This window comes from Charadrius vociferus, unplaced genomic scaffold (assembly GCF_000708025.1).
Source record: "Charadrius vociferus isolate BGI_N301 unplaced genomic scaffold, ASM70802v2 scaffold750, whole genome shotgun sequence".
Classification (NCBI taxonomy): domain Eukaryota; kingdom Metazoa; phylum Chordata; class Aves; order Charadriiformes; family Charadriidae; genus Charadrius; species Charadrius vociferus.
In genome coordinates this window covers 100,544-125,491 of record NW_009646309.1, presented here as the reverse complement: position 1 = coordinate 125,491, position 24,948 = coordinate 100,544, and the positions used below count along the sequence as shown (strand labels likewise).

The window sequence follows — 24,948 nt, the reverse complement described above, 5'->3', positions numbered from 1 at the left end:
AAGGTATTTCCATCTGCTGTGTCACCTGCTGTGCTCGGCCCTGAGCCAAGGTCTGACTTCCTAACGAGCGTCCTGGGACCCTTCATCGCGCTTGCCTGGGACACTTCACACTCAGTGCTAGTTTTCTGGCAGCATACATAAAGAAAATGCTGCTTAGAAACCTGCTCCTGGGACTAAAATGGAGCTTCTAGGGAAATGGTTTATTTTGCGTTTAATTTATATATTTATTTTTTGACATTAAGCTGCATTTTGTGTGGATTTAATATTTTAATTTATACATGTTAACATGACACCATGTGCTCTTAGTGTCAGTTTAGGGGTTTCTCAGTGCAAATACTTAGATGCTGCAATTTAAACAACAAAAACAACATAAAAAGACCATAGAGAACTTGCTGGCAGCAAAAGGAGTCTGTGCTTGCAGCCTGCAGGGCTGTGTCTAAACCCCAGCAGCTGCAGGACAAAGCCTGATGCCAGCAGACGCTCCCGAGGAGCAGCCGGCCCTTTTGACACAGCCCTTGTTAGGAGCGTGTGAGCTTACTCAGGGATTTAGCAAATCCCTGCCCTGTGCTGTATTCATTTTAACCATGGCATCATGGTGTGTCTGCCAGAAGAATAAATGTCATTCTCTGTAACCTGATGGGGTCAGCGTCCATGAATGTTGGTTATGGCAAGCAACTGCAGGCAGTAACGCAGGTGCTCCTGCTGCCCCGACACCGTTTGCCTCGGTGCGTGGGGAGGTCCTGGCTCGCCTGCCTGTGGGACCGGCCGGTGCGGGCGCAGGACGCCAGGCAAGAGGAGCAAAGAGACCCTCGCTGACTGGCTCCCGGGATCCCGACGCGTGGCTTGGTGTAAAAGCTAATGCACTAACTTTAGATAGACCCACACATGAATGTTTTCTCAATTTTAAACTTGAAGCAATTCTGACTAAGCAGCAGTAGTAGTGAGGCTTTGCAAGGTGCCTGTGTCCTCCGGGCAGCAGTGCGGTCATTGGCGTGTGTTCCCATACAAACACCGTCCTGCCGCATGCTGCGCTCCGCAGCTGTGCTGCCTGGACAGCTTTATCCTACACCAGTTCGCATCCCTCTCCTCAAGGCTCCACACTTTTTTTAGTCTTCTGTGGCAGTCTGTTCTGCCTTCAGCTTCTCTCCCGCCCTCTGTCTTCCCCCCCCCGCCTTATAGAACTATGGGAAAAAAGACTTGTAAAAATGCCAATTTGTAAAGCGTCTGACCCTGCTCAGCCTGCAGGAGCCAGCAGAACCCATCCAGAGCCAGAGGTAATACAATACTATAGAGAGAAACAATTAAACTCTGCTTTTGCTTGTTTCTGCATGTGGGCAACAACGCGTAATCTTCTTGTATGTAATAGGTACAAAATACTATTTTAAACCTATAATTAAAAAAGTGAACGTCTTAACTGTATTGAAATGGCAACTTGTGCTCCTAGCTTCTTCTATGCTAAATGTTTTAAGAACAGAGCCCTGATTCTTTTCTTCAGCATCACGTTTCTATTTAAATTTAGTTCCTTGAGTTCTGTCCTTTTGCTTATTTCCATGTGAAACACTCTGTAACTAACCGCTGTCAAGAGAGGAGCCCAACACATTAATAATAAAGCCACATTAATTGCGAACAAGAACACTTCCAACTGTTTCAAACCATTCTTCGGGTGAGTCTGTCCTGCAGGCTGGGGACAGGCAGACGCTGCCGCCGTTCCTTCCCTCCCACTAGCGCAGGTGAACCCTGGCTGTCCCACCCACACCAACACACACCCACACCAACAGCAACACCCACACCTGTACCCACCCACAGCTGCTAAAACCTCCTGTGTGGGCAGGGGGACAGAGGCCCCCCGGGGGCAGAGAGCCCACCCAGGACACCCGGCCCAGCACCGTGATTTCCAGCTCTGGCTGCTGCTGCTCCGGGGGGCGGTTTGGGCCCTTGCACAGCTGGCCCAGGGCCAGGGGGACGAAGCCCTCCCATGCTCCAGCGTGGGGCCTGGCACAGCCTGTCCTGCCAGCTCCGCAGCTCCTCACAGTTCCCAAATCCCACTCTCCATCACGGCCCTCTGCCTGTCCCTGCGCGTCTTGGGAACGGCGGCTCTGCCCAGGTGCTTCTCGAGCTCGCAGCACCTCTGGTGCGCTGGAGGCTGGCAGCCGGGGCGCAGGGCTTGTGGCCAGCCCAGCACCACATGCCGCCCACCCTGGTGGCGACAGTAGGCCTTTGCCCTCCAGCAGAACCCCAAACCTGGCTCTGAGGGGGAAGTCACTTCATTTCGGCTCTTTCAGCAGATGCCTGGGGCAGTGGCCCCCTGCCTGCCTGTGCAGACGGCCGTCATCTGGGGCTCGTGCCCAGCCAGCACCGCTCCTGCCCGGCTGTCCGCCGGAGGGAACACCATGGAAACACAAAGGGAGAAGGAAAGCAGGTACTGGGCTGCAACCCTCTGGAGAGAGGCCATGGTGGCCACGGAGCACACCAGAGCTTGTGGAACGCGTGATGGAGAGCTCAGGGCAGCTGCCAGAGCTGTTACTGACAGGGGAGGGACCACAAAGCCAAACTATTTCCACAGATGCCGTCCAGCTAAACAAACGTACAGATATGGCCGTGCCCCTGCTAACTGAGAGGCTGTGACTGCATGCGCATTTCCCAAAGGTGCACAGTGCCGGGAGCGTGAGGACCGGCTCAGCACCATCCTGAGGAGCAGAGCTCCCCGTCCGGCCCTGGTGAGCACACCTACCACAGGCTGTTCCACGGGGAAGGGGGGCACAAGTCAGGTTACAGTAGCAGAAAACACAAGCAGCAGCATGCAGGGAAGTGGTGTAAGCCATGTAAGTGTGTCCTGAGGAAGCAATGCTCCTCCAGCAATGACCAGGAGTACACCGAGGCTGCGGAGCTTTCAAGTGCCTGTGAGGCCTAGGTGGAAGCATCAGTGTTGATCCATGGGCAGGTGTCCACAAGGAGGAACTGGATCAGCCTGGGCTACCAAAGCAGGACTTGGCTTTGCCGGGGCTACAGCTCAGTGAGCAACTGGCCTTCACTCAACTCAAACAAGAAGAGGCAATCAGCAATCCTTCAAACTCCTGGGCCTGTTGTTACTCTGCGGCCAACAGAGCAGGCATCAGCCGGGCAGCACTGGGGCCAACAGCCCTGGACCACAGGAGGACAGGGGAAACGGCACTTTCACAGCAAGGACAGAGTGAAACCTGCTCTCTTCTGCTGGTTGGCTGTGTCCATGGCTGCCTAGGACTTGGAGAGAGAAGGGTGAGTAATTTGTGGGGGTAATTCTCATAGCTCTGAGAAACCAGAACAGATAAGCAAAAGACAGGTCCCAGTAAGGCAATGACATGGCCCTCCTCTCATCAGCTCCATCAGTATTTGCAAACTGATGAGCCAGAGGAGTGTCCAAGGCAGCAGCAGCAACACTGAGTTTGGTCTTGTTTCACCAGTCAGGGCTGCCCGGACCTCGCCAGGGCAAAGCCCAGAGCCTGCGTATGCTGTACGACCTGACCAATCCCCCGGGTCCAGGGACGTGGCTCATACACACTGGCTGACAGAGGACCTGTCCCTCTCCACAGCCTACATGGGACATCGCCATGCTCTAGTGTCCTGCACGTTCTGCCACACAACAACCATTCAGGAAAGGAGTTTTGCTTAGCTGCATCTGCCAGGGGTTTGACAAGCCTGATCCAAACCATCCCAGCTACCGCAGGCAAAGTTTGTAGCTTCACCCAGCCAGAGACGGGGGACCACGCAGCAGCTGTTTGTGCATATCGCTACTTAGGCAGCCCAAAAGCATTTGAAAATGCAGCTTATGCATCAGCATAGATTTGAGGAGCCAGAACCAGCTTTGGCAGGATTAAGCCAAAAAAAAAATTGGCTCCTGCCATTGCATCCAGAAATTGCACAATTGCCCTTTTCTTTTCTCCCTCCTTTGTGACTCACAGCACTCCCTTACACCACCCGTCTGTTCGGAAGGGGCTTTGTCATTAATTGCTGCTGCTGCTAAGCCAAGAAAAACACGGTAAAAATACTGTGTAAGAGCAGATGGTCAGTGCTCAGATGTCACAACACATTCTGTAGGTGTTCATTTGGAAGTGTTAGAGCACCCGGAAAGATGACAAACTTCACAGAGGCAGCTATTAAGCAGCTTTTAAAATAGAGGGCACCGTCCCTTATTGGCCTTACCTATGGAAGAGGGCAGGCATGGACCAGGGCACAGTGCTTGCACCGCCGCAGGCAGCCCAGCTTTCTTCCTGGCTGACTGCAGGATGATACCTGCCTTTGAGTTCAGGGCATTTGCTTCCACAGCATGAGCACTGCTGTGGCCAGGCTGTCTCCCTGTTACTCTGCCCGACACCAGGAAGCCCTCTCTGATCCTACAAGCTATCTGTAGAACAAAACTTCACAGAATTACCAGTACGCAAAGTACCAATGCAGCCAGATAACTTCTGGCTAGAGGATTCCAGCAACCAAAAGATATATTCAGAAGCCAAAGTTAGACACTAATTAGAAATTGCAGAAATATTCTCAATTTAGGGATATGGAGGTTTGTATTTTTCATCACAACAAAATCCCTTCTGGCCTCACTCCTGGGCCTGATCTCTCATGGAGCTGCGAGCTGCTTCCCGCGCGTCATTCCCTTTTCATTTCCAGGTGAAGAAATGGGCTGAAGATTGGGGAACATTATAAATAACGGTGGTTCTTGTGAGTGGCAGCAGTCTACCCAGGAATTCAGCTACTGCGGCACTCAGCCGTCCCTTTGTGCGGAACGTGGCCTTCAGAGCCTCACAAGAAAGGCCACTTTTGTACTCGGCTGATGTGGCACATCCCACAGCAGCTCTTGGGCAGCGCCTCCACAGCACTTGTGCTGCCCCTGCCAAGAGCTGTGGGACCACGAGGACACTGCGGCCAGTAGCCGCTTCCCCTGGGGGAAAGGGCTCCCAACTACAAAGCACCCTCAAAAACTCAAGAGTCCAGTCTGTCTCCTGCGCTGCTTGGCAGTATGGCAGGAGGGACCCTGCTGCTGGCTGTGGTGCCAGTGGCGGCAGGTGCCATGCACTACCGACCTGGCGAGGCTGCGGGCAGGATGGCGAGACCGGGGCGCTGCCGGAGGGGCGCAAGTGGCATAGGGTGCTGCTCTGCCCCCCGCCGCCCCACGGCCAGCTCTTGGGGCAGGGCACGCTGCAGCCCCACGGCCTCGGCCCAACAGGTGCCCGACAGGCACCAGGTATGCATCACTCCAGGTCTTTAATGCAGCGCTGCCGTGAAAGACGGAGGGCTTCCCCACAGCCAGCACCAGGCAGGGCCTTCTCCCTGAGCCCGGCACGTCCCCACACGAGCAGGGAGAGGCGGCCAAGCTTCACCGCACTCGAGGCAGCTGTACGACTGCAGGTAAACGTTACCTTTCTTAAATACCCAACCTGGCAGGGAGGGATTATCGGGCACAAGGAAGAGGCCACAGTACCCAGGACATGCTTGGAACTGTGAAGAGAAGGTGTAGGTCAAGGACCCAAACACACTGTACCCTGTCTTCGTTCTACCACAAACCAGCCTGGCACCTGGGAAGCCAGGACCTCTTCCCCAGTATGACCAGTTCTCCTGTGGAGGAAAAAAGGACTATCCGGCCTTCTTGAGCAAAGCCCCATGCCTGTGCACTCACTCCAGTTGTGGTTTCTGCCATGGTTCCTCTTCCAGGACGGTGGAGAATGATCAGGGCTTGCTCTCCTGGGTGCCCGCCAGCTCTGGCACACACACACTGCTGCGCCAGTCGGCATCAGAGACAGAGAGACGCCAGACCCACAGCATAGGTTTACTGTGAACACACATTGTCACAACACAGCGCAGAGATCTTTGGGCACAGCTTCACAAGAACATGGAACCTAGCTACAGACAAACACACAGACTTGTCCATAAATAGAGGAGGCGCAGGAGGCACGGCCCTGGCCTGCACTTGGGATGCGGCAGGGACATTCGTGTCGATTGCGCCCGCAGGTTTGTGCTCCCAAGTCATTTATATAAATATGTATTAAATAGTTTTCATTTTATATATAATAAAGATTTCTCCTTATTCATTTCTAATAATCCTGATTTGTTCAAATAGCAGTTTCTTTTCATTTCTGTCACCAAGACTTCAGAGCTGTACCCTGCCTGACCCTTGGGGACTCGAAAAAAAACCCGTGTGTGTGTCCTCCCTGCCCACCTCTCCCAGGCTGGATCCCGAGGCTCCTGCCTGCCTCAGCCCAGCAGCAGAGCATTCAAGTCCGTGCCAAAGAGACGTTTTCTTGCAAGTGGCAGTCTCAAACTGGATCCCCTCATTACTCTCCTTCACACACTCATCCAAAATGCTTTCTGCTTCTCCTAGTCCTTCTGCCATGGACTCACTGGACCTGTTCTTGGTGGCCAGTGGTGGGAATTGAGAGAGGAAGGAAGGAACAGAGAGGAGGTTGGTGGTTGGGCCCAGCATGCCTTTCCCTAAAGGCTACGGGCCAAAAAAATCTCAAGGCAGCATCTGTCCCTTTTGGACTTGCCACCCCAAAAGCCTTGGCTGTACCAATCCTCTAACTCTGCTGTCCCGGCGACCATACCGCCCTTGGGACACCAATGCAGCCCCATGTCCCTGCTCCATGGAGGTGCCGTGCTGCATTTGTTGTTCATTTAACAAGGCAGATGGGGCACTGTCGCCTGCCAAATGGCAAAAAGGTGGCTTGTGGAGGAGCAGAGCAGAATCTTCCACACCCCAGAGCCCTGTGGCCCTGGGACATGGCTTGTTCTGGGCTGTGGACAGCCAGCTGCATGAGGTGCTGTGCAAGAAGCTGGGCTGCCTCCAGGCTAGAAGCGCTTGCATTGTACTGTCTAGTGAGCCGCTAATTCTGCTGATCCTCCTGACACAGCGCTTGCAGCTCCTCCACGCTTTCCTCAGGAGGCAGTGGCTGCTCCTGGCATGGGTGACCAGACAGAAGCTGACTTGACAGAGCACTGTCCGCCACCTGCTCCTTACCCATACGCTCTGGGTCCAGCACCTCTCCCACCAGCTCCTCTTCACAGGGCACCAGGATCTTCTTGGACAGCCCCGACTGATCCAGACCAGTCATTCCCGCTGCATACCACTCACCTGGCTTCACCCTCTCCCCAGCCAGCCTTGTATCAGACCCTGCACCACACTTTGGGCTCCCCGTGTTACTCGGCTCTAACATTTCCCCAGCTGATTCTTCTTCATCCAGCTCCACCATGCTCTTCTCCTCTGGGTTAGAGTCCTCCTCTGCCAGCTCCTTGCACAGCTCCAGGACCCTGCCCGGCTCTGGACACTTATCCCAGGTCAGGGTCTCTGGGGCACTTGGCTCCACCACTGACAACCCAGACATTCCCATCTCCAGCTCAGGCCCCCTGGCTGGAGGCTGCCTCTCTCCTTGCTCAGGGGACTGGCCACTCAGCTGCTCCTCAGTTTTGGGGGGACTGATGGAAAGTTTCTCAGTGAAGCTGAAACGAGCGCAGTTGTCCACAGAGGTTGGGGAGGATGGGCCTGCACTGGAGACAGTACTGGAGGGGCCACTGCTGTCTGCAAAGAGGAAGAAAAATCTTAAAATATTTAGTTGATATTTCCCCAGCCCAAAGCCTGGGCAGACCCAAGCTGCTGCAGTCCCACAGTTCTACAAGCAATGACTGAGGTCATCTACATGCCATGCAACCTGGCAGGCCTTGGTGCTGCTCTTAGGTGTGTTTCTGGCAGCTCAGCTGATGAAAACCCAAGCATAAACACCACACTTACATCTTGTTATACAGCCAAGAGTGGATTCTGTTGTCTTATAGAGCAAAATGTGAAATGGGATGCTGGGCTTTGAGCTGAAAAGCGGTTTCTTTCATTCTCTCATTTTTACGGAACACTTTCAGTTTCAACTTTGCTCCTCTTGGCTCCTGACACACACAATCCCTGAATGCTGAGCTAGAGTCACCAGTGGAAGAAGAAATACTGCTATTCCACTAATGCTTATTCTTGCCTTATACTGTACAATGAGCAAAACTAGAGAACAGATCTAGATTATATCTAATCCAATAACGGAGGGAGGATTAAATAGCTGGTTTCAGTCAGATCAGTTCCCTGACCTTGATACCTGCACAGACACACGCTACTGCTGGCATAAGGAGTGCAAGCCAGGAGAAGATTAGGACTGCTCTTCCTGTGGCAACCTCGACTTGTGTCACTAAGGCACTCGCTGTGCAACTGCTGGCTAACCCCGTCCCCTTCGATTTCTGGTCAGATCTGCAAAGCGGACTAGCGACAGACACCAGCTCTGCACAGACTGTGACAAGTGAGGCCCAGGAGCTGCAGACGAGCTGTAAGTGAAGAACTAAACGATGGCCTGTCCTATACAGAGCTCTGGGTGCAGCATGTACATGGCTGGTTAGGAAAGGGAGGCATTTCCATGTGCTAGGACTGAGTTGGCCACATGCCATGGAGAATCACAAAACTTGAGATGAAAATGAGGTGCATTCAGGCCCTCCGTGTCCTAGAGCAAAGAGGATGTCTGGAGAGACAGCACCCACCCAACAACAGATGTCCCCATGATATACAATACTACAGAGTCCCTTTTTGCATCTTTCTTTGGAAGCTTTTTTCACAGGGTACACGACTACTTTCCTTTCACTTATTTTGCTTCTCTGTTTCTGTTGCTTCAAGGGCAGAGCATAGAAACCCTGTGCACCGATCCCAACGCCCCCACTGGGCACCTTTTGCTTCCCTCCCTCACCCCGACGTTCACCCCGATCAAGAAGGGAGTGCACTCACACCAAGGGGGCTTATCCGAACGCTGGCGCAAAGGCAAAGAGGATGATGACAGGATTCGCTGGGACATAAAGGGGTCTCCTGATATCTGGCTGCCGATCATTGAATCAAACAAAGCTTCAAGAAAAAAAGTACACAGATCAGTAATATTCAGACAGACATAAAGGAATGGCTCGTAGCCCAGCAGCCATGAGCAGGCACTCTGGGAAGAGCTCAAGAACAGTGCAAGTTAAGAGCCATGCCTGTCCCTCAGCTCCTGGGAATATGAGGCTAAGATTTCCCAAGCTGGAGTTTGCATCCACATCACCGTATGTATCAACCACAGACAGACCTGGCCGCTTACTTGTCTCTCAATTAAGTGGCCGAGAATGGCTCTGAGCTGGATCCCAGAGCTCGCTCCTGGGCTAGAACACCCTGGAACAAGTTTCAGAGACAGCGTTTATTTCCAGTCCCGTCAGGCTGATCTGTCCCGATAATGTAAAAGACCAAAAGGTCTCCTTGCCTCCACTCTGTTCTGGCTTACCCAGAGACAAGCCCACCTCACCAGTACCTGCGGTAGACTGGACATGCGATTCGCTGCAACTCCTGCACACAGCTGTCAGGAACTCGTTGACCTGTCGCAAAGAGAGGGAGTTGTGCAGCGTCTCCAGGGGATAAATGGTGGGAACCATGGAACAGCCTTCAAAACCTGGAAAGAAACCCAATCAGAAGGTGAATAGAGCAAACAGCAACCTAAACCCATGCAGGACCACTCATGGTTGAAGGAGCTGGGCAGTCTGGGAATCAAACAACAGGCACACTCAGGCCTAAGGTCACCTCTTCTAGGCCAAGAAAATCACCACTAGGCAACCACATGCAATAACAGACCTGAAAGCAAGCATCCAGGCACACGCAGAAGGAGGGGGAAGAGGAGGAAACGTATCTGGCAGCAGTTGTGTTTGCTGCAACCTGTGACCCTTTTACTAAAATATATGGTTATAATGGAGAACTTGGCACAGTGCCTCACACTTCACAGAAGCTAAACAGAATTTGAGTGAAGTCAACAGAATTTCTGTGGAAGGACTCCCATCACTGGTGACACCCCAGCCTGGGACGCAGCCCACCCTCTCCCCGTCCGCAAGGCAGCACACACTGCGATGACGGCAGGGAGCAGCAGAACCTCCCCCTCGCAGCAGACCCCCTGCGAACACCCAACAGTCTCCCAAGGAACGGCTGGGCAACAGTTTGAATTATTAGTCCCCTTAACAAGACTTCACTGCCAGCAAACCCAGGGTTAGTAGAAGTGGGCATCTCAACATTTAGGACACTTGCTCAGAGCTAAGCTGCATCACAACCATTCACAATAAATTCGTTGCTACTCAAGCCAGCGGCGTATTACGGCAAAGCATCTTCCTCTTCATCGCAGCTTCGTGGCAATGCTTTGTGGCACCATGCCAACCTGGAACTGTCAGAGCAGCAAGGAAGAAACAAATGAGTCTCTGGGCATACGGGAATGAGGTCTCCTCCGCTCTGCGTCTTTTGAGTTTAAAGGCCTCTGAACCTCCTAAGCTTAGCCTTCCCATTCCAGGACCCCCCAGCTCCCTCCGAGGAGCTCAGAAAGACCCTGGGAAGGAACTGGGTCTGTTCCTATGGAGAAGGAAAATGACTCTGAAATGCAAAAAGTACAACAGCTCTTGACGCACTGCTGTGTCAGCATTGCTGCCCTGCACACCGGCAGGGCAAAACTGATCCCTGCAGCTTGGCAGCACCTAAGGAGAAGACCTAGAGCACCTGGATTATCTGCTAAGTGTCGTCATTGCTCCAGTCACCTCCAGGACAGTCTCTGCTCCAGTCTGCCCACCTAACCCAGTTCTGCAAGAGGCAAGGAGCATGAGCCAGCAGTGAATTTAGAGTGAATCCATATGCAGTGTGAGGAGGCTGCAGACCAGACCATCAACGGTTTGCAATGCTGCACAGACATCCACTGCCATAACAGCTACTGGAGACAAAGAACCCTCCAGACAGTGCAGAGAGGTTATCCATGCCACAAAGGGCCTACAAACACCCGTTCAAGACATGAAGGGTAACAAATCCTTGGCTAGGTCAAAGGAATGTAAGACACAGGAAAAATACCACACTCCGCTGTCACTTGCTGAGAAGTCCTCAGAGTGGAAGGGCTGAATAAGGAAGAGTATCCCTTCATTATTTTCTACTAGGCATGCTGAGAGACAGAGCTAAAGGAAAAGGGTGAGGGCAAGACTTAACGAACAGCTGCATGGAGACAGGAGCATTGTATGAGGCTAAGGTCACTTCACAACAGAATAAGAGGGGCCAAAGTTGACTCAGCTATTGGGGTCTCCAGAGAAAAAGGGAAGAAGTTTGAATATAAGACAGGGCAAAGCAATGCAGTTACAAGATAGACTGGAGGCACTGATGGGGATCTGAGTGCTTGGGCGCTCCTCTGATAAAAAGAGGAAATGAGAGGTCCAACATTAAAGGAAACATGGAACACTGACAACGCTGCTGATGTGAAATGATACACAATATCCCCAAAGTGCCAAATGCCCGCTTGCACAGCTCTGCTCAGCACCACGTCACTTAACTGGTCTCAGGCAAGTACAGAAAAAGGAAAAATTTACTGCCTCAAGGCAAAGCACTACTATTCTTAGGGAATCCCTCCCATTTGTACACGGCAGCTCTCTTCCCTGCACACCTCCCCTGATCTGCTCAGCTGCTGGGGAGAGGCCGACAGCGGCAGTCTCACACCACAGCAGAGCCAAAGCAGAAGTTACTGCAGACCCTCATCCTCACCTGTACCACAGCAGCAGCCGCAGTCCCCAGAGAAGACTCTGACCACTGCTGCACCACACACATTTAGCCAAGAACCAACATCTTCGGGAAGGGGCAACAAAAATGAAGCGTGACTGCAAACCGCAGGAACCTTTCCAGCCGGTCAGTCACCCAGTGCGGGACGCGGGGCTACTGCTGCTGCTGCCCGAAACTTTGTCCTGGGGCCTGCAGGGCAGGAGTCTGCGATGCAGACAACACCGCAGGAAATTAGACAGAATTCCATTCATTTTGTACCAAAGTCAAACAGCAGCCCACAGACAAACCAGTTTCATTTTTCATTTCGTACAAGTTTGGCTACACCGGCTGCATTAGGGGCGCAGAGGGCAACTGCTTCCTCCAGAGTGAGCGCTGCCCTGCAGGGAGAGGCACCCGGCTGGGGTCTGCAGACCGGAGTACCTAAAAATGAATCCCAAAGTGAACTGTAATCTTCTCCGGGCAAGGCATACAGCGTGGTTACATCTCCAAAAATTTTGTTCCTTAAAATAGGAAGAAACCATCTGTTAGAGTAAAGAAAACACGATTTGGTTATGGGAAAAAACTTAAGATACACAAGGCAGTGTAGCCTGCTGAGTATGTAATACTTTGGATGTCCAAGGGGACCGCGTGTGATGTGGGGGAGCAGCTATGGGCGAGTCTCCACTCTGAATCATTAACGCAGCAGCATCCTGACACCGCAGCAGAGAGAATGGCCATTACAGCTGAGTTAACTGTGTTCCAGTTTGAGCTCTTCTCCCCGGAGATTCACGTTGTGGCATGTGCACACTTTACTGCACACTGTCAGAGTCTGTTCAGCATAATCATGGTTTATGAAGAAGTGTTCAAGATGTTCAAGCAGGAAGTGACCATCCCCTTGGAGTGAGACTGTTTCAGAGCTGCCTGGTACCGACATACAACAGTTCCTAAGAGTATTAAGAAGGTGATTTGGGTATAAGGACCCTTTTGCAGAGATCACCTACCGCACTGTATCATATAAAGCAAATGTAGACCTGCACCTATCTCACATCTTCTGTCTAAAGCAGAGAATCCCAGATTTCTAGGAGGCTCCAGCAGGCAGTAGGAACACACGGACACAATTCCCGTGAACAGCTATCTCTCAGCAGATGACCTCAAAGAAAGAGTCAAGAAGCGCCACCTTTTTACCTGGACTACACAATGATAAATTCTGAATAGCCAACACCTACTTTATGATTATGTGGCTTGAACGCCAAGCAAATACGTTACAGATCTCTGAGTGAACCCTATATGCTGTGTTACCCTACAGCTCTGCCACTGCAGATGTAACAGGTACTTTCATCCATTCAGCTATACTTCCTTCGGTCATCCTGAGGTCTGATAGAAAATTCAACCAAAGGCATTAGCAGCAGAAGTAAAAGAAGCCGATTTTTATACTGGGAAAAGGGAAGAACAAGGGAGAAAACAAGATTTGAATTTATTTGCACCTTCTTGATTACTGCAGGAATCTAAACCCTTGAGAGGAAATAAATACCAGTTCGTTAAGAGGAAGCATCCAATTTGAATCAAGGTAACACAAAGTTTCCTAAATTCTGTGTATGCCCCAGAGAGACAAGAAGAAAGCACACTGTGTAATATGAGTTGGGAAAGTTGAGTTCATATGGAACACATGCACCCCCCCGGAATGAAATCAGTGTCGGTGTGATTATCCCTCAGCTGGTAATTCAGCAGATCATCTGGGAGGCAGCAGAGCAGTCTTCAGGTAGTCCAAATAGCATGTTCCTCAGCTTTACCAGGATTGAGCTGAGGTCCCAAGTACGGCAAGCTTCTCTACTGGCAGAGTGGGCTCATGAAAAGAGAGAGCGTACGTGCTGCTGCAGCAGGCTGACGAGTAGAAAGCAGCCAAGCTGCTGTCAGCCAACAGACAGATATCCAGGAAGACTCAGGTGAGAAGTCTTTCTGGTCCAAAGCAAACCTTTTTGTGTATTATATTTTTGCCTGAGAGTTCTGAACATTACTACACATGATGTGATTAGCAGAAATTGCTGAGTTCCTACCCAGCTCTCCAGTTGTGAACTCTCCATTGGAGTGGAGAGGGAGCCATGTCCTTTCTAACGGAGATCCCACAGGCACCAGGCAGACCTGGCACATCCCCAATAGGTCTGTACGCCAAAGGTCTGTATGTCAGCTCTTCTGGAGTAAAGAAGCACTTGCCCAGTCTCAGCACAGATTCTGAGGGGCGTGGGGAAAGCACACTCAGCAAGTTCCTCTCCAACATGCTTGGTCAGCCCAGCGTTCTTCTGTTGGGGGAACTCCAGTATGCCACACGTGTATTTGTATGTGTTTATATACGCATACATGATACGTACATGAGCTGGGATTTTTGCTAACCAGCCTTTCTAAATTTAAGCCTGTCCAGTCAGCCTGAAGGTCTATGCTAGTTCAGCACCTCTCTGCCCACAGTGCCAGAAGCGGCTATGAATGAAGGGGTACGAGACTAGACAGCACGTAGGGCCTCTTCCCCCAAGTAGTCCCCCAAACTCCAGTGACCAGCAGCTCAGAGCTGCTCTGAACCTGATGCATCTCACCCATATTCTCCAGTCTCCCCTTGAACTCAGTTAAGCTCCAAACACCCCCGTGTATCATGGTGAGGAGTTTCACTCTGCATGGAAAAAAAATCACTTCTGTCTGAAGCTGCCTCTAACTCACTCCATTAGAACCCCCCATCTCCTGTACTGGAGCAGACATTGAACTGCAGATCCCCACCACTGCTCCCCAGCCCACTCCGACCACTACCACAAACATCTTTCCCAGACTGCAAATTTCTACCTTTTCCACATCGTCCCAAGTGGTGATGGTCAGATCAGAGCCCACCATTTTAGATAAGAATTCGAGGCTGTTTCCCCTTGTCATTTAAGTTGAGTTACACTGAGCATCCCCTGCTGTTTCACTGCCTGCTCATTATCACAGCCTCATTCTCTGTTCCTTCACAGCTGACTTTTGGCTTCACTACCACTGTAACTCATTACCAACGTGAACTTACTTCACACTCGTTCCCAGCTGTGACCACACAGATAAGCACAGGTTCCCAGACAGATTGCTTCAGGGGTCACCGTTGATCTTTCCAACTATGGATGCCAAATGCGTACTTTTAACTCCCTGGTTCTATCTTTTACTTCATCTTTTCTTTGTGTGGATAGGAGTACAGTTGCAAGCCAAGAAAGAGAGGATAGGAGTATGTAGTTTTCACAAGAGGGGGAAGCTGAGCTGTCAGCTACAGAGACTGGAGACACGTCTGCTCTGAGGAGAACCCCAGCAGGACACGCTAATTAACTGGGGGTTTGACAACAGACTGAGAAAACAGCAAGAATGAACTCACTGATTGCAGAGATGTGATTTCCACACAGGAAGGTACATAACCTGCTGCAGTACATAACCCGTACGTTTGGCTGGGTTAGGGCAAGCTGCACAACCCAGCACCGTGCTGCAATATTGGCGTATCGCTGCCCAAAGCACTGAGTTCATCTCCTCTCCCTACCGGTGTGCACAGGAGATGGCTGCGATCTGCAGCAGGGGAAGCTCAGCCTGGGCTTTGAAGCAATCTGCTGTGTTCCAGCACCTCTTCCCTTGAAGCAGTTTTGCTCTTTTTTAGTATTTGTTGCTAGGAGACTGAGGATTGTCCTAATTATATACGAAAAGCAACTGCCATCTCCAAATGGTCCACTTGACAGAAAGGGCCGTATCAAGAAAAAACAGACTGTGTAAGAAAAATTCTCTTTTCCAGGCTCTGAAAGCGCTTGATCCCGTTGCTTCCCTACATGAAAAGCTATACTGTCCCTGTCCCTTTCACCTATGGGTCTGAGTGAGAAAGGAGGTCCATGCATCACACCACACAGCTCAGCAAGCCGCATGCACCAGGCAGGTTTTATGGTGCAAGGTAAACACGAGCAGCTGGCCCCAGCTAGCTGCCCCTCTCCGAGAGGAATCCTTCTGCTTGTCTTAGAAGCACTGGGACCTCAATGCACCAGACTTCCCATCTGTGCCAGAGGCTGAAAAACATCAGAGAACCAGTAGCAAGCTTTGATTTCTAACATCTAGATTCAATACTGAAATCGCCTACCTCTTCCCACCAGAGACGTGGCACGCTGCGAAGATCCTAACCGGCAAAACAGATGCCATGCAATGCAGCCACACAGCAGCTCAGTTTCTACCCTACCTTAACTTGGTCTCGCTAGAAACAATACAGTCCCACAAACACTCACTTCCCCAAAATTTCCACAGCAAGTTCACTCTGCACGTGATCAGCTGTGGCGTCTCCTTAATCTTCTTTCTTCCCATACTCGTACACTTTGGTCCCTCCATTAACAATGGAACCCCTCGCAGCGCCCCACTGACACCTGCATAGGGGTGTCGTGTTGGCAGGGCATCGCACCTAGCCTGAAGGAAGCTGAAGGGCTTACCCTGGCTAAAGGAAGAAGGCAACGAAAAATTGCCAAGGATGGAGAGAGCACCGTTACAGCCACATGAAGAGCTCTGGCTCCGTATGGGACCGCTACTGCCTAAGGCTCCAAAACTGCCGGGTGCAACAGCCCACACAGCTCGCTGCAGCAGCAGCCCAGAGATTTGAGGGATGCGGTGAGGGAAATGCTTTCCTTTTTTAGAAGCAAAGCATACTTTGCATTCTCAAGCAGACAGTGGTCCCCGCTCAGCTACAAGAGCACGTGCCCAAGGCAGCTGCAGCGTGCAGTACCGTAAAGACACTCCAAGTCATCCTGCCCTGAGATCAGCCAGCTCCTGAAGAGGCGCAGGTGGTAGGAGCACTGCTGGAGGTGATGGGCTAGAGCAGCATCCAGGGAGATGTTCCGGTTCGTGGCATAGTCAGAGGAAAACCGGCGCAGCAACTGGGCAACGTGGTGGTGCTCAAATGCATCTGGAGGAAAGGGGGCCAGAGAGTGAGAGGAGCGGGACAGGTGCAGCCGGGGATAGAGACGCTGTGGAGATGTGGGGACGGAGCTGCCAGCACCAGGGCCACCGGGTGGGCAAGACCCACACCACACACCGAAGCCCCATCCCTCCCGCGGCGAGCGGGTGAGGAACATCCCCAGATCCACACAGGTCTCTGCAGTGGGCCAGCCTCCCCCCGGCCCAGCCTCGGCCAAAGGCAGCTGCAGCACAGGAGCACCCCCTGAGCAGGTTTCATCTTTGTCAGTCAAAGTCTGACAAGCCAATACATTTTAGGACACGTGCCAATTCCAACACAGCTCAGGTTTGGCTAGAGAAGAATGTCGGGCCCACACGCACCCTCCCCCAGCTGAGACAAGAAATCCCGACTGCCAACAGAGCGTTGGAGTCCCACATCCAAACGCAGAGCGCCGCTTCAGTGCATGGGAGAGAGCAACAGCCCCGCGCCAGGCGGCTGGAGGCTGTGGAAGGGATGCTGGGGACGGCAGGGTTCGACTGAGAGCACACTGCTCAGAGTGGGGAGGAACAGAGTGGGCACAGAAGTGATGACCAACCCTCTCTAGACTCTCAGGACAGCCCTGCGCAATCTTCTGTGGTAGCCTTGCACGGCAGACGAGATACTAGCATGCAGGCACGTCTTCTCCTCCACATACACAGCCTCAGGACTCAAGTCATGCTCCCAAGACTCACAGACCAGGGCATAAAGCATCTGGCCTGACGCTGTGCTTGGCCACTACTCTGGTTCTCCCATCCCCTTTCACCACACAGAGGCAGGTCTTCAGAAAGAAAATCCAGATTCAGAGCTGTGAATAAGCTTTTGCGTCCTCAGGCGAGTGGTTGAGGTGGCTAAACGTCCTTCTGCTACAACCAGGGCCAAGCCTAGACCAAATAGCTCACACCTGCTGGACCTCTGTCTTTGTTTTCTTGATTAAGGAGCACTTTGCCACTGGAAATATTCATGGGGTTCTTAGGAAACACCTGATGCCCAGTTTCACTTTATTGTACTCAGGGCAAGGGGAGCTGCTTTACAGTGTGGCTTAGGAAAGACTGGTGCTGGGTAGAGGTTTTGCTGGCAAGATAGAACAACACATCCTGCTGACATACACCACGTGAGCTCAGATGGCATCCAGACATACAAACAAATTGAGCAGTTGGCCACTCTGGGAAAAACGAAACCGAGCAAGCACAGAAAACAGGTTCCCCTCAGCTATTTGAAACAATAAAGCCACTTTTAGCTGCCCCTTCCCCTTTCATCTTTCCCAAAACTTTGGTCTTCATAAGAGTCTTCTGAACTTTTTTCATCTTCCAGATCACGCAGAGTGGAATATTTTCGTATTTACTGAGCAACAAGATTGCAGAAGCAGCCTTGATCACATAAGACAGAAATATTTAACCTGACATCTCTCAGTGATGTGCTTTGGTTCTTACTTGTCTCAACAGCAGGAGCCATGAGGTAGGAGCGGTGCTGTGAAACAAACCTTTCCAAATGTTTCTGTGCAAGACTTGGGATAATAAACACTAGTTGAAGGCATCTGCTACAACAGAGCTAGTGGTCTTTGACCTCAAAAGACTCACAGTTCAGCTGTTAGGTTAGTGGCAATGTGAAGCAGAGAAAGTGAGTAAACACAAGCAATGTCAGTCGTCCTTCTTTACCAAGCCCCGTCACAGCTACAGGCGTGACAGGAGCGAAGCAGGTTACATCACTCTGGGCGGCGTGGGGCCGAACCCCTCCTACCTCGGGAAGGCAGCATTGTCCACCAGCAGCAGATGAGTCAAAGTTCTGGAGAGACACCATTCCCAGGGTAACGTCTGCAGGGAAGGTGAGCCAACTCCCACCAACACCACCATGCTCATAGTAACCAAGGGACCACCCTAACAGACAAGTTTGCAAATAGGAGGCCACGAGGTTACCAGTACTCCTAAGACGACTGTGCTGAGAAATACCATGTGCAGAGAGAATGCTGTTAGCACCTCCTTCTCTCCCACTGTAGACTGCGCTCTTCCAGGTGACACATGGGTAGCCTCAGGCTATGCTTGTCTTGGTCCTGCAAATCTGCATTGTAGAAACTGAGGACCTATGCTGCTGATGCTCTTAGAATATGGAGTGGATATCCCCTGCCCCAGCTTCAATGGTATTCTCCCCCCGACCCCCACCCCCCGAAAAGGGAGCGTGAAAGAAGGCCTCAATGTTAGCAGTGGGATTACAGGCTGCTGAGGAGTCCGTTCACAGAGCCACTGCTCTTGCTTTTTCACCTGGGACACAAACGCCGTGAGGAACAGCAGAGCAACCACTGAGCAGTAACAGAGGGTGAATGAACAAGTTAGTCACAACAAGACAATGGGGGAAGGTGAAGCATGTTTGGACACCAGATACACAGACACAAAAAAAACCACAAGAAGGCTGAGAGGAAAATATGTGCAGAGAGAACTGAATGTGAGCATGGGGTTAGAAGTGTGAGGGAACGTCAAATCAAGGAAGCAAACGTACCATTAGTCGGATGCTTTGCAAACGACACAGAAAATCGTTTTACGGCTGGCATAGACAAGAGCTCTGAGGAAATAAAAACAGATCATCTCAGTTAACAGCCTGCTCCTAAGGATCCCCCGACCTTCACATGCTTGCAACTACCCTTTCAGGTCCACCGTCTTCCTGACCCCCATCACACACGCTCCCACAGGCACTGTGGCAGCACCCTGGGCACGCTCTGCCTGTGGGTCCGGCTGAGTCTCTCAGCTTCGTCGCACTCTGCCGGCTCCCCACTTCCCTCGTGCTGCCCCGCCGGGGTCTCCCCTGACACTACGAGACCTCAGCCACGCTCTCGCGGTCACAGACAGTATCTCGTACCTCCCCACCACACTGCCAGCCATCCCGAGAGCGACCCGGGCTCAGTCCAGTGCCCGACGCAGTCAGGCCATGCTCGCAGCCACAGGAGCACGTGGCCAAGCAAGCAGCAGCACCGCAGGAGGACAGTTCTCAGCATTCACCTCTGCCCAAGGAAAGCAACAACCGTTCTGCAGAGGAACTGAGGAGCCCTGGCATGGGTAAGTGCAGCTCAAAACATCCTCTTAATGCAAGCTGAACAGAGCTATTTATGAGTTTAAAGCTAAATCAACTAATGAGTTAGGGAACGAACAGAACACCCATGAAGACCTGCCTCTACAAGGCAGGTCTGTTGCTCAAAGCATTTGAGTACAAAAGAGGTTTTGGGATACACCCGTCAGGCTGGTGCTTAGGCTCCTCCTGGCCATGTCCCAGGCCAGGCCAAGCTCTCCCACAGAAACCACAGATCGGAGAGACAGTGCAGGGACAGACTCTAGGCATCTAATGGGCTGCAGGGAGAGGAGCTTTAAAAGACATGGATTAGTCTCCCTGTACACAAAAAAAAACCAAAAACAAAAAACCCACAACCAAAAAAGCCTGAAAACTTCAGTTTATTCCCACTCTGGAAAATCCTCAGCTGTCATGGGAAAGAATGGCCTACATCAGACCATCTGTATGTAGGATTTGATGTGAGACCCCAGCCAATCATACTTTTTGCTGCTATTTAGGAACTTTTAGGAAATATTAGAAAATGGTTTTATTTCTCTTTCATGTTTCATGTGTCCATCCTACCTAGTCAATAGGGTCTGACACCTACCCCTCTACACCAAGGTTAGGAGATACGCAGATCAATTTATGCTCCACACCCCCATTGCTCTTCTCTAGCTACATCCACTGACTTGGTGAAATAATATCTTTAAACCAGCGCTCAAACTTGCTGCAATTTTCTTTGCCAGCATAATAGCCCCACAAATTATTTTCTCTGTCTTTAAGCTCAACAAATAGAGCATGACAATCTTCCCTACACATGCAGTCCCCTAGAAGTGTCCAAGTCCTGGAGCTGCAGTCAGCCAGCTGGTAACCATCTCCGTTCCACCCCATGTCTGCCCCTTGTCCTTACAGCACGTCAGTTTAAATGGTACTGCAACACAGCTTACTGGACCCATGGCTTCAGACAAGGCAACCTCAAATCACAACCATCAGTGGACCTTCCCTCAACTTGAGGTTGGGACACAACTCCCCACTGAAGTGCTCCTCTTCCAGCCCCAAGCAAAAAAGACTTCAGGAATAAGGGCCGTTGTAACTTCACTTGAGCAAGTCTTTGATGAAGTGCTATAAGCCATGCACCACACCTTGAAGCACCACAGCCATGAAAAAATATCAAAGAGTTCATGCAAAGATGTGCTCCAGAATCTGAAGGTTTTAAAACACTATTAGCCTGATGACTGTGAAAAAGGTCTTGATACAAATGTACTCCAAGAGTCTGCTGTAGCTGCTGCGTCACTGTATTCAGCTCTAGTGATGTTTGGTTTAAATGCCATTGTTCAGCATTTCATTGCTACTAATTTAAGCAGGAACATGCAGATCAAGGGCTTATTTCACATTCCAAACTACCTTTCCCAGAAGCTGAATGCCCCTCTGCCTCCTACTTGTTTTTCCAAGCCCCCCTGCTTCTTCCTGATGATTGCTCTTATTGCAGCAAGGTGCTGGTAGCATAGGGTGCCATAGCACACTAAGAAACATGGAAAAGAAGTGTAACATCAAGATGAATAATTCTGGGCTGCGTTAGTCACACACTAGTTAAATAAGTCTGCCTTTTAAGTACTTGAGGGTACAAGTGCGTCTCAGCACGCAGAGACCTTGTCTCTGAATTCAGGCTAACGCAGCGGGGCTCTGCTCTGGACCTTGAATGCAAGTAGCCAGTTGCAGGCACACTCCTACTAACACAGTGACGGAGAACGTCAGCACAGCACCAGGACTGTGCAGAACCTCTTCTGGTCCCAGCTGGGTACAGAGCAGGCAGTCTTTGATGCTTTTCCCTGAGAATCAGTGCTGCCGTGGATCCCCACTGCTTGCAGTTACGGAAGAAGAGCAGCCAGAGCCCTTGCGGGCCTTTTCAGCGGCTCTCCGGGTATTCACACCCCTGTCTCGTGCCAGACACCATCAGCTTATTCCGGGACCTATCTGTAGCCACCGCTTGCTGCCTTGAGCAGCTCAGACGGGTACAGTAGGATTTAAAGTCCTCCCAGTTCACCCTCCCTGTCTCTGTCGCCCACAGCCCGCTGTGTGCTGGGGAGCTCCCCGAGGAGGTGAGGAGCAACACAGTTCTCCCTCACACAGCAAAAAGCAGCACAGAAAGCCAGTACACATCACGGTCTCGGTACAAGGGCATACAGGAGGTTCCAACAGGTCTGAGAATTGGGTAGCATCTTTCCCCCCTGATTTGCCAGGCCATTTTCATTGCCTCAAAACTGGACAAAAATCCCAACAAACCAACCTGCTGTTTTCCCCAAAGGCCCCAAATTACTGCCTTAACCATCTCCCCACCTTGTAACCCACCAGTGCTAGTGTTCGTTATAATCCTGGTAAGAAAGGCACTCAGACTGTAAAGTATTGAGCAAAATACCATTTTTTGGAACTAACGCAAAAAGGGAAAAGAGAGGACAGATAATCTTACATCCACTCATATGCTGGGGAGCCCAAGTTGTGCAACATTAGGTGGCTTTCCAACCAGGACACAGCACGCTGTGCAGATCCCATCCATGCAGCGGTTCGTTCAATGCTGCTCAACTCAATGGTCCGTCAATCAGCACTTACAGAGTCTGAGTGCCTTTCTGATCAGGATCACAATGGACACTTGCACTTGTGCATTACAGCCCTACAACCCCTCCAGGATACCTCAGTCCTTCCCTGTGCTCCAATTTCCTTGAAGACAGCAACACTCTCTCTGCTTCTCAGTGCACAACGCACCAGTACTAACGGCAGGTCAGTCCGCAGTTGGCAACACCCTTCACCATGTGCATCAGGGAACTTTTATACTGATGACCCAAATACATTTACCAGACTGTCTTGCTGAACTTTAATGAAGCTTCTGCAGAACTGCACAACAACTAAACCTTCTGGCCCTTTTGCAGTATTTCACCCAAGTATCCCACCTACCTGAAGCATTTCAGGCATATTACACCTGCTTTCTGATGCTACCTCAAACTCTTCTGTATGTCCAGCCTTACTCTAGCACCCATCTTATCCACCCCAAGCACATTGTTCTGCCTTTGCCACGGCTCCTCCACTTTCCGTAGGGTGAGGATTACTGTCTCCACAAAAGCTTCCTTGAGCATCAGCAAGATCACCAAGGTAAGCAAGATGATGTGATGCACTGGATTTGCACACCAAGGCAAACCTATTTAATATCTAGACCACTAAATCCTCCACAACAAGTAGTACTAAAATGTCAGAGCAAAACCAGACCCCAGCAATACCAGGTATCAGTATAAAACTCCTCGCACGATGTCAGCTCCTGCCTTGTCCTAGCAAGGATCAGGATTTCTTGGGATATGATAAAATGCATTACTGTAGATGTGATGAACGTACAACATTCAACTGTCATTCTTCTTCACAGTCTAAATCTTTGTCTCAATCACATCCTGAGACACCAAAGTCCACAAATTAACCACCTGCTGCACAGGGAACACACATACCGTCTTTGTATGTCAGGCTGCTGGCAAACTTTTTGCCATGGCTGCGTGCGTAGTCCTGGAGGTTGGGGGCACTGGAGGAGCCTCCCAGCACAGTGGTGCTAAACAGGCCGGTGCATTGTGACCCTGGAAAGGCATGGAAGGTGTTAGTATTACATCTCCACTGCATGCAACTACAGAAAAGCAGGGTTAGTCAGAGAATGAGGAATGAACTGCCCACTTCACAGGCAATCCCAGGGAAAAACATGATGCCAGGGAGCATGGGGAGGCACTGTTCCCCATTCTAAACTCAGTAGTGCCAAATGCACAACAGGTAGCCCAAAACTCAGCACTAGGAAACTTCCTAACTCCACCCAGGGGCTTATTTCCATTTGGCTTTCTTGCCCTGGCCTAAGAGAAACACCTCGACACCCTCCAGTCAGCAAATCTACGTACTCATGTCAAAAAAGCCAGGATGCCAAATCACTGATGTTCACGTCACAGGGCTTCACTTCTCTTCTGCCCTTTCTCTTTGGAAAGCTCCTTTTTCTGTGGGACACCAAGTAGAAGAAAGGACTGCCTGATGTGTTGATCAGCAAATGTGGGTTAATCACTCTGTCACACAGAAAGGAAAGCCATGCGACCAGAGAGCTTTCTTTCACAAGCTGCTGCCCAGATGGTATTTCACATCCACTTGGTCATGTCTTGCTACTCCGGAGTAGGTCCGATTGCTCTGTGAACTACCCTTGCAAAGTACCAGATGCGCACACAGCAAGGAACTTTGCTTACCCTATGGCGAGGAATACGGTGTGCAAGACAGTCTCATGCATATGAGGGCAACCTAATACCGGTGGCTTTGGCAGCTGCTGGGTTTTGCTTCTCCAAGGCACGGTGTTCTGTAGAGTGATTTGACTTTATGTGATATTTAGGGAACATTGGGCATTTGAAACGGGATTCTTTCGACTGAGGAAAGCAATTGTGAGTGAGACAAAACCTTACTGTGGGACAGACAAAGCCACTGACTGGCTATAAATTCTCTGCTAAACCGTCTTGATGCTGTATTCTGTACTGAGAATACCAACAGCTAAAAACAACACTATTCCCACATACAAAAGGCTTCCAGAAACAAGCAGGTTATCTTGTTCTACCTTGTCCGGCAAGGCAAAAAACCCGACATACTGCCCATCAGTATTTAACTGGAACAGTGCAGCTGTTAGTAGTGTTAAAAAGATCCTGCCTATACTGCAAGCAGCTCTTGATTCTAAAATACTGCATCACAGCATGATTTAGGTTGGAAGGAATCTCTGGAGGCTTCTTTCCCAATGCCCCAGCAGGGCTAACCTGCTCCAGCTTGCTAGGGTTTGTCCAGTCAAGTTTTGAATACCTCCAAGAAAGGAGATGTCCCTGTTCCCATACCTGGCACGCTCATGGTGAAAAATTTGCTCCTCCTAGCTAATTGGGATTTCCCACGCTGCAACTTGTGTCTGTTCGTTCCCGTCCTATCACCAGGTGCCTTGGAGGACAGCCTGTCTCCATCTCCTCTGGAACCTCCCATTTAGGTGGCTGAACAGCATTAAGGTCTCCATTCCCCACAGCTTCTGGTCTGATGCTCTCTCAGCTTCTCCTCCAAGGTCATGCGCTGCAACCCCCATCCACCTCCACTGCCCCTTCATGGGCTTCCACCCACCACATCCACAGTCCTCTTCCACCAGGGAGCCCAGGACAGGACGCAGCCTTGCAAGAGGTGAATAGAGGGGAAGAACCAAATCCCTCAGCCTGATGGCTGTGCTCCTGCTAATCCAGCAGAGCACGTCGTTGGCCTTTTTTGGTGTAAGGACACACTGCTGCCTCGTGTCCACCTGTTGCTCTTCAGAACCTCAGCGCTTTCTCTGCAAAGCTCTTTTTTAGCCAGAGCTTCTTTGGAAACAACACACAGA

At 51.0% G+C, this 24,948-nt stretch overlaps 1 protein-coding gene across 1 annotated transcript in view; it reads right to left on the bottom strand.

The window, feature by feature from the left end:
- Positions 1 to 6,857: 6,857 nt before the first annotated feature.
- PPIP5K1 (diphosphoinositol pentakisphosphate kinase 1) overlaps positions 6,858 to 24,948 on the bottom strand; it is a 45,025-nt gene continuing 26,934 nt past the window's right edge. Inside the window, exons 25-29 of the mRNA XM_009884546.1 lie at positions 23,036 to 23,158; positions 16,305 to 16,484; positions 9,324 to 9,461; positions 8,777 to 8,890; positions 6,858 to 7,549 (exon numbers count right to left, since the gene is read on the bottom strand). Of these exons, the coding sequence (XP_009882848.1) occupies positions 6,858 to 7,549; positions 8,777 to 8,890; positions 9,324 to 9,461; positions 16,305 to 16,484; positions 23,036 to 23,158 (1,247 nt within the window). The remainder of the gene's footprint in view (positions 7,550 to 8,776; positions 8,891 to 9,323; positions 9,462 to 16,304; positions 16,485 to 23,035; positions 23,159 to 24,948) is intronic.